An 8,627-nucleotide genomic window follows, 5' to 3' on the forward strand; every position below is an offset into this window, starting at 1 on the left:
TGTGATATGACTGAGGTTGTAGATATGAGAGAAAGAACAACCAGAGGGAGAGTTCAGAACAGACTGGACGTGGCCAGGGCTAGGGAAACAAGAGGCTAGGAGAGAGTAGTGGAGAGAGCAACATAGCAAGAGATAGAGAATAGAACATGCCACAAAGAGTAAGAGAATAAGAGAGTAGGTAGGAGATGATATAGATATAGATATAGAAATAGATATAGATATAGGACAGACAGATAGGTAGAGAGCATAATGTCTTAACGTTTTATTGCTGTAAAGAAACTCCATGACCAAGATAACTACGGTAAAGAAAACATTTAATTAGGGCTGGCTTACAGTTTGCAGAGGTTTGGTCCATTATCATCATGGCGGGAAGCATGGCAGCATCCAGGCAGATGTGGTGCTGGAAGAGCTGAGAGTTCTACATCTTGATCCAAAAGCAGCAACAAGAGACTGTCTTTTGCAGGCAGCCAGGAGGAAGGTCTCTTCAACACCTGGCCAAGCCTGAGCAGAGGACCTCAAAGCCTACCTATGCAATGACACACTTCCTCCAACAAGGCCACAACCCCCTCTGATAAGGCCACACCTCCTAATAGTGCCACTCCCTGTGGCCAAGCACTCAGACCTCCACAGAGTGAGAACAGCCTATGTAAGAAGGATGAGCGGCTGTGGGCGGGACCCCTGTGTGCTGCAGGGATTATAGGGCAGAGGAGGATGTGAGGATGCTGGGATGCTGTGTGTACTTAGAAATGTATCACTAGCTCTGTGATGCCCGAGGGAGCCTGGAGGCCGGCATGGCCTTGGATATGCTGGAAGGAGCCACAGGTAGCCATATGTCCCTTTGGCCAGAGGGAAAGGAAAGGACTCCTTTTGGGCAGATGGGAACTTGTTTCACAAGCTGCTGAGGAGGCTTTTATCTGCACACTGGAAATTCTGTAGTCCAGGGTAAGCTCGTTTCCGGATGTTTGGACAGCCTGTGAGACCCACCATTCTGGCCTCTTGTTGAGGATAAGGAACGATGCAGTCTCTTCCAAAGCCGCTTTTCAGCTGGGGAAGTCGATGTGGTGATCAGTGTGAAGGAAGGTTGGAATGTGGGTCAGTGTCTGGAAGGGCGTGAAAGCTAGGGGCCCACGGGAGACCAAAGAAGAGCGTCGGAGCCGCCCCTGCAGGCCGTGGTTTGAAAACCAGTCCTCTTTCACACACTGCTGGCTTTCAGCAAGTCCAGGGCTTTGCCAGTTCTCCAGGACCACTTGGGGATGGTGAGGTACAGGTCATGGTGGAGCTGTTTGCAGGGCCACAGCTGACTCCTGGATGGTGTCTGTCAGCTGAGTGGAAATCTGCTGGGACAGATATAGACAAGGGACAAAGGTAAAGTTAAGGAGCTTAGGGGGAAATCTTTTTTTTTTTTTTTTTTTTNTTAAAAATGCTTTTTACAAACATTTACAGTAGAAGAATTCCACTTGCTGGCTCTCTCAGGGACTGAGAAGACCTCATCAATCCTTCCCTTTTTTTTTTTTTTTTTGTTTTGTTTTCCCTAGACAGGGTTTCTCTGTGTAGCCCTGGCTGTCCTGGAACTCACTTTGTAGACCAGGCTGGCCTCGAACGCAGAAATCCTCCTGCCTCTGCCTCCCGAGTGCTGGGATTAAAGGCATGTGCCACCACGCCCGGCTTGGTGGGAGGAATCTTTATCTTGGGTGTACACTTGAAACTTCCAGTCCTATGATTCTGGTAGCCGGTGAGGGATGGCGTGGGGGGGGGGGTAGGTACCAAGACCAATGGAAGGAAGGAAGAGCCTACCACCAGGAGTAGGCAGTAGGTGGGAAAGCTTAAGCTGTCGACTTAAAGGAACATTTATCAGGCAATGGATTTTCGAGTCTGTGTGACCTATGACAGATGGATCCAAGTCTCGACTCCCTTCAAGTTAGTTGGCATGACTTTTTCTCAAGTTTACCAAAAGAGATATATCTATATATTTAGATATATAGATTGATTGGACAGACGTATTTTCAGCACAATGAGAAGTACTTTAAGCTTATATTTAGAAAACAACCAAAGGAAATTAAAAATGTTAGTGCCTGTGACTATGATAATAGTAGCAAGTGCTTTTCCAAGGTTAGATCAATACTTTAGCAGAAATCTGCTGATCGATGTTAAAACTTTGAAGTCTTAATATCATATATAGTCTTTAAATCTCATTTTTCACATACCTCAAATCCCTTCCTTAGACCTTTAGAACTTGCATAAATTTTGTTTTTTAAAATTATTTATTTATTTTTATTTTTCTGTGTGTTGTTGTTATGTCTGGGTGAGGGTGTCAGATCCCTCGGAACTGGAGTTGCTGCCGAATTTGTGCTGCCATGTGAGTTCTGGGAATTGAACCCGGATCCTCTGGAAGAGCAGCCAGTGCTCTCGCCTGCTGAGTCAGCACTCCAACCCTGAACTTGTGTAAACTTTAAATTTTTTCTTTTTTCTTTCATCTGGAAACATTCAGCCAGTTACCTTGATTGTTAAGAGCAGTTACAGACAACGTATAGATCTGATAATTTGAATAAAGTTTCAGGAGGAAAAAAAAAATCAACACTGAAAACTCAGTAGTCAATTGACGAGACGACTTACTGGATAAAAGCACTCGCCACGCAAACCTGACAACCCAAGGTAGCACCCAGGTCTAGCATGGAAGGAGAACCAACTTTAGAAAGCAGTCCTCTGACCTCCACGTGTGCGCTGTGGCAAGCGTGCGCCCAGACTCACATACATAAGTAAAACTGAAAACTATTTCCAGTAACTCTCTCTGTCTCTCCCTGTCCCTCTCTCTTTCCAATAACAACTTTCCTGAGAAAGAAAGTAAGAAAAAAAATACCTCATTTACACTAGCTTCAAAAATGACCTAGGTATATATTTAACCAAGGAGGTGAGAGACTTGGACAATGAAAACCTTAAGACACTGAGAAGAAGAAATGAACAAGACATTAAATGACGACGGGAAGACCATCTATGCTCTTGGGTTTGCAGAATTAATATTGTGTGAAAGTGGTTGTGCTACTTACTACATGGAACCTACAGATCCAATACAATCGACATAATAATTCCAGTGCATTCATCGCAGAACTAGAAAAATAATCCTAAGATTCACGTGTAAACACAAAAGATCACGGACAGCCGAGGCTATCCTAAGCAGAAAGAATCCTGCCAGAGATAGCCCAGTGGTGCCCAACGGTCTTAGTTACTTCTCTATTGCTGTGATAAAACATCAGGACCAAAAGCAACCTGGGGAGGAGAGGGAGGGAGGGGGAGGGACGGTTTATCCCGACTTACAACTCTCAGGTCATACTCCAAGGGATGCCATTGCAGGAACCTGAAGCAGAGGTCAGTGTTCACCAAGGCTATCTGGGTGTGGTTTCCTCTTGAAGTTTTTGTCTCGTGTAATACTGGTTCCATTGAGTGCACTTGGAAACATTCCTGCCTCTTCTTCTCCCTCCTCTTCCTCCCGCTCCTCTTCCTCTTCCTGCTCTTCTTCCTCCTCCCTCTGCTGTCAAGTTTCAGAAGGACTGGTATTGCCACTTCCTTAAATGTTGGATAGAATTCAGCCTCAGATTCAGCGTCCAATGGATTTCTGTTTGTTTTGATCCTGGCACCTGCGTCAATGGAAGGAGGGTCATCTTGTTTAGGACTTCCATGATAATCATGATACTCAAGAGTTTGGGAACTGGCCTCAAATAACGTGCAAGCAACCCCAGTCCAACTCAATGGGTTAGTTCTTTCTTCCAACCCCCTATTTCTCCTTCTTTCCTCCTCCTTCTCCTCATCCTCTCTTTCTTCTCCCTCCTCCTCTTTTCTCTATATAGCCCTGAATGGACTGGAATTCACTACGGTAGATCATGCTGGCCTTGAACTCACAGAGATCTGCCTGCCTCTGCCTCCTGAGAGCATGTGCTATCACATCTGACTTCAGTGGCTTCTTATCTTAAATAAGAAAGATGTAAAAGTGGGAGGAGGCAGGTGTGTTGGGAAGTAGAAGAGGAGGAGGAGTGGGAGGAGCATAAGAAAGGCAAATTGGGGTGTGTGTGACTATGACCAAAATACATTGTACACATGTATGATATTGTCAAAAAGATAAATAAAATACTTTTGATAAAAAGGCCAGATTGGAACATAGTAATTGCCTTCTTTTAGAAATTTTTTTCGTTGTTGTTGGTTTTTGAGACAGGGTCTTAGTATGTAGTTCTGGATGTCCTAGAACTCACGCTGTAGACCAGGCTGGCCTCAAATTCACAGAAATCTGTAAAATTCTGCTTCCTGAGTGCTGGGATTAAAGGAGTACACCCCCACTCCTGGTTAGAAACTAATTCTTAATTACATTTCTCCCTAGATGACTTGATATAAGTTTCCACTATAATAAGAAAATATTGCTAGTTTCTGAGGTAAGACAAAAAGCTCAATGTCCCAGGCTGGTGAGATGGCTCAGTGGGTAAATGTGCTTGCCCCATGCTAGCCTGACAACTTGAATTCATTCCCAGGATCCCAAGTAAAGGTGGAAGGAGACACCCGACTCCATCATGTTATCCTCCAATATGCACATGGACATTCTGCCATAAATACGTTTAAGAGAGAATGAGGTACTCTCCACGCCACACTGAGAGAGTAACAGGACTTGGGAAACTTGAGATGAATGAGGCAAACTTATGTGTGTCTCTTTCCCAACAAACATCTGCTGGTCATAAACTGTGGTATCAGGAGCCACTGTAGTTCCTGAGGGTACAAAAAGACACATCCCCTGCCTTCAGATAGCTCCCAGGCCAGCACGCCGTCCTTCGGTCCTTCAGTCCTTCAGTTCCTCCCAGGAAGGAAGGAGACTGGGGCATCCACTGGATGTGATGCGTCTTCTGGGTCTGTTAGCGACATGGAACAGTGGAACCCCCTGCTGAGTCAGGCCGACCTTTCTCCTGCAGATCCTTTTTCTGCAGACCAGGCCCCGCCTGCCACACACGGCTGCCTTGCTGAGCAGCTCTATTGACGGTTTCATCTACGCCTGGTCCATCCATGGGAACGGAGGGCTGCTGGGAAAGTTCTCTGTGGACAGTGAAGTTGGTGAGAGTGTTGTGGGTGCCATGGCCACTGATGAGAAGGACTGGATCCTCCTCACGGGGGACAGTAAAGGAAATATCAAGGTGAGAAAGGATGGGCACCAGCCAGGCTTTTGGTCGTCTCTGTTAGGCACGTGGTCCTTGTCTGCCTCCTACTCTCCTGGGTACCGATTTCACTCGAGAAGGTGGTGGGGACAAGGGAGTTACTTACCAGTCTCCCGAACCGGGGCTTGTTGAAATGGTCCCTCTAAGACCCCCTCCCCCAAATGGATGCTGTTATCCATCTCTGTTACTGTGCAACTCTCACGCCGGCCGGCCAGCCATGTCTCGTCATCTGTGAACAGCTGTCTCATAGACAGTTTTGTGCTCTGTGGTGAGACATGGAAGCTGAGATGCCTCATCAATCTAAGTCTACCTGCTAGCCAAGGCTACCGGCTTGGGAGCCCCTACGGCCCGTCTGTAGTGAGCAGTTACTTGCCTTAGAGGCGTAAGAAGGAATCACACCCAAAGCTCAGAGGAACAGTGTGGGAGGAACTCCCAGCATGCTCTGGGGTTGAGGCCAGGAGGCTGCTAGGCCACTAACTCACACTTTGTACCTAGATCTGGGACATCAAGGATTACTGCTACTTTATTGGCCAGCAACCGCCCCAATCCAGTGGGAACTCGCTCTCCGTTGACACAGAGAATAAGTTCCGGCTCTTAATTCCTAAGCAACTCCAGGTCCGCTCCGAGCACCACTTGCCACAGGAGGAGAAGGAGGTAGGAAGATGGCAGGAGGGTGGCATGGGAAAGTGCTTCTGGAGCACACAGAGGAACCAGGACTGTGCCTTCCCACGGGCATTATTGATCTCCGTGCTCCCTTTGTGATGTCTGGTCTATGTGGAAAGATCTGTTGGTCAGATGTCATTATTACCACAGGAGACAAGGGCCTGCCCACAGATGTGCATTGCACACGCACACACAGATGTCCCCTTTCATGCATGGTGATCTTCGCGTGGAGGAGCCCTAGAGTCATGAACTTAAGAATGAAATAGTTTACACTCTTTTGAGGAGTCACTACTTTTACACGGTCCAAAGGACTTATTGTTTGCTTGGGGGCCTCGTGAAATCAAGCCTCTTTTCTTTAGTTACCAAGAACTAACAAGAACTTCCATGGAAGCCACTGAGTTGTGGGAACAGGACTGAGGACAGGCCACGGCGAGAGGCCACAGTGTCACAAGATGAATCCCAGGAAACTCGCCTCTGGAGACCAGCATCAGGGTGCAGGTCTATCGAGTTTATTGCTTAAGCACATAAGCGTATGCACAGTGTTTGAGCCAACCCTAAGCCCCCAAATCCTTGACCAACCATATCTTTGCCACACTATCACCGTGCTCCAATGAAAGCCCTGTCTGATGAGGTAACTCAGAAGGAGCTGGAGGGAGCATGTCACCTGTTAGGACTTCTGTGAAGATGGGGGGGGTGGTGGTGGTGGTGGGGAATCAGCCACCGCCCAGGCCGAGGTTCCTTTTCACTGTCTCACCAGTGTTCCAAGCGCCATCTTAGATCTAATGTCCTGTATGGCAGATCAGGTCTCTGAGAACTTGTAGGAGCCTGTGGCGCCTTGCTCTCCATCCTACTTTATCCTTCATAGGATTGCCCTCCACACCCCCCCCCCCCAGTGATGTAGTGACAAGGTTGCCCTCCACATTCCCCCCCACAGTGATGTAGTGACAAGGTTGCCCTCCACATTCCCACCCCCACCCCCGCACAGTGATGTCACTACGTCCTCACTAGGATGACTAAAACCAAGACGACACAAGCCAGAGTCTGCAGGGACACAAGCCCAAGTGAACTAGCTATTGCAGGCAGGCCTTGACATTCGTCCAGTCACTTTGGGGGATTATTTGACAATAGCTACCTACCTGATCATGCATGCCCTTCAACCTGGTAGTCCCACTGTAGGCTGACACCTAGAAGTTCATGTAAGACATAGGAAGAACGCTGAGAGAATTCCCATTTACAACGGCTCCACACTGGAAACAATTCACACACACAGCAACCCGGGCTGGAATCATCCGTGGGTTTCATACACAGAGCAGTAGGCACCTGGTCACATCCACTCCGTACAGAATCATGGACTCCTCAGACAATTAAGTCAAGTCTGACCCCAAAGCGTGCACATTGTATGTGTTATATAGGTAACTTTTTATGGGTGCATTATACATAAGTGGAAATTTTGAAGGTGCCCAGGCAGTATAGAGAGTCATGTTCGCTTGTGAAATAATTTGTCCCTGAAGCAGTCACTGTTGCTGATTTCTGGTTATTCTGATATTGAGTTACAAGAGTGTGCATGTAGACAGTTATTTCCCTCTTATTTTTACTAAAAGGTGTGGCAGCACACACACCAATCCCCCCCTTGCTTTTCTCATTCCATTATGCATTTTAGAAATCTTTCCAGATCTGTATAGTACGTCACAGGCTGTTAACAAAGTCCCTTTCAAGGGGAAAATTGTTTTAATTTTAGAAGTGAATCTTAGAAGTGAGCACTATTTCTCACGTGTGTTAGTATGTCTGAGGGATACATTCCTGCAGGTGGGGCACAAGGTCCAAAGGTCCCATATGTTTGCAGTTTTGTTAATCATCTTGCAACCATACATATTCTGAGACAGGTTTAGCTATGTAGCCCAGGCTGGCCTCAAAGTCACCATCCTCCTGCCTCAGCCTCCGAGTTCTGGGATTGCAGGTTTGCACTGCACACTAGCTACCTATGTGCCTTTTGACTCTTTGTGTTACACTCAGACTAGTTTTATCATGAAGAAATTGCAACATCCCCATGTATGCTGGGAATTGGCCACGCATAGGTGCAGTACACGAGGAATATCCGATGCTAACATAACCACGCCATAGTGATATTTATTGCCTGCCTGCTTGCTTACTGGCCGCAGCGAGTGCTGCGCACCCTCGCTGTCTTCAGAGGCTCTGAGGAGTGGAGTTACTTTGCAGAGTGCATGGAGTGGAGGTGCCAGTGCTCATGTCTAAGCCTGTGGAGCTGCTGGCACCGGGTTTGAGAATAGAACCAAGTCTGTGAATGTCAGCATGCTCACACCCATGTGGCCTTGGCTTTATGGCGAGACATTTAAGAGATCGTGTTCTGTACAACTTGATCATCATCAAATAGTCTTTTCCCTTAAACATTTATTAATATATTATTTTATCTGAAAAATCAAAATAATGCACATTTATATGGTACAGTGTAATGTGTGTTTACAAAGGAGAATGTCAATCATGTTGATTAACATAGTCATCCTATGCTTGCTTAATTTTGTGATAAGACACTTGAAATTTACTCTTGGGAAATAAACATATTTTTTATTATATTCTGGCTATTTTAAGCATACATTTTATTATTGGTCTTTGTCTTAGTCAGGGTTTCTATTCCTGCACAAACATCATGACCAAGAAGCAAGTGGGGAGGAAAGGGCTTATTTGGCTTACACTTCCATGTTGCTGTTCATCACCAAAGGAAGTCAGGACTGGAACTCAAGCAGGTCAGGAAGCAGGAGC

General features: G+C 46.5%; 1 protein-coding gene across 1 annotated transcript in view; it reads left to right on the top strand.

Moving 5' to 3' along the window:
- Positions 1-8,627, top strand: part of Efcab8 (EF-hand calcium binding domain 8) — a 69,969-nt gene that overhangs the window by 44,999 nt on the left and 16,343 nt on the right. Inside the window, exons 22-23 of the mRNA XM_021154642.1 lie at positions 4,947-5,165; positions 5,682-5,840. Of these exons, the coding sequence (XP_021010301.1) occupies positions 4,947-5,165; positions 5,682-5,840 (378 nt within the window). The remainder of the gene's footprint in view (positions 1-4,946; positions 5,166-5,681; positions 5,841-8,627) is intronic.

This window comes from Mus caroli, chromosome 2, assembly GCF_900094665.2.
Source record: "Mus caroli chromosome 2, CAROLI_EIJ_v1.1, whole genome shotgun sequence".
Lineage (NCBI taxonomy): Eukaryota > Metazoa > Chordata > Mammalia > Rodentia > Muridae > Mus > Mus caroli.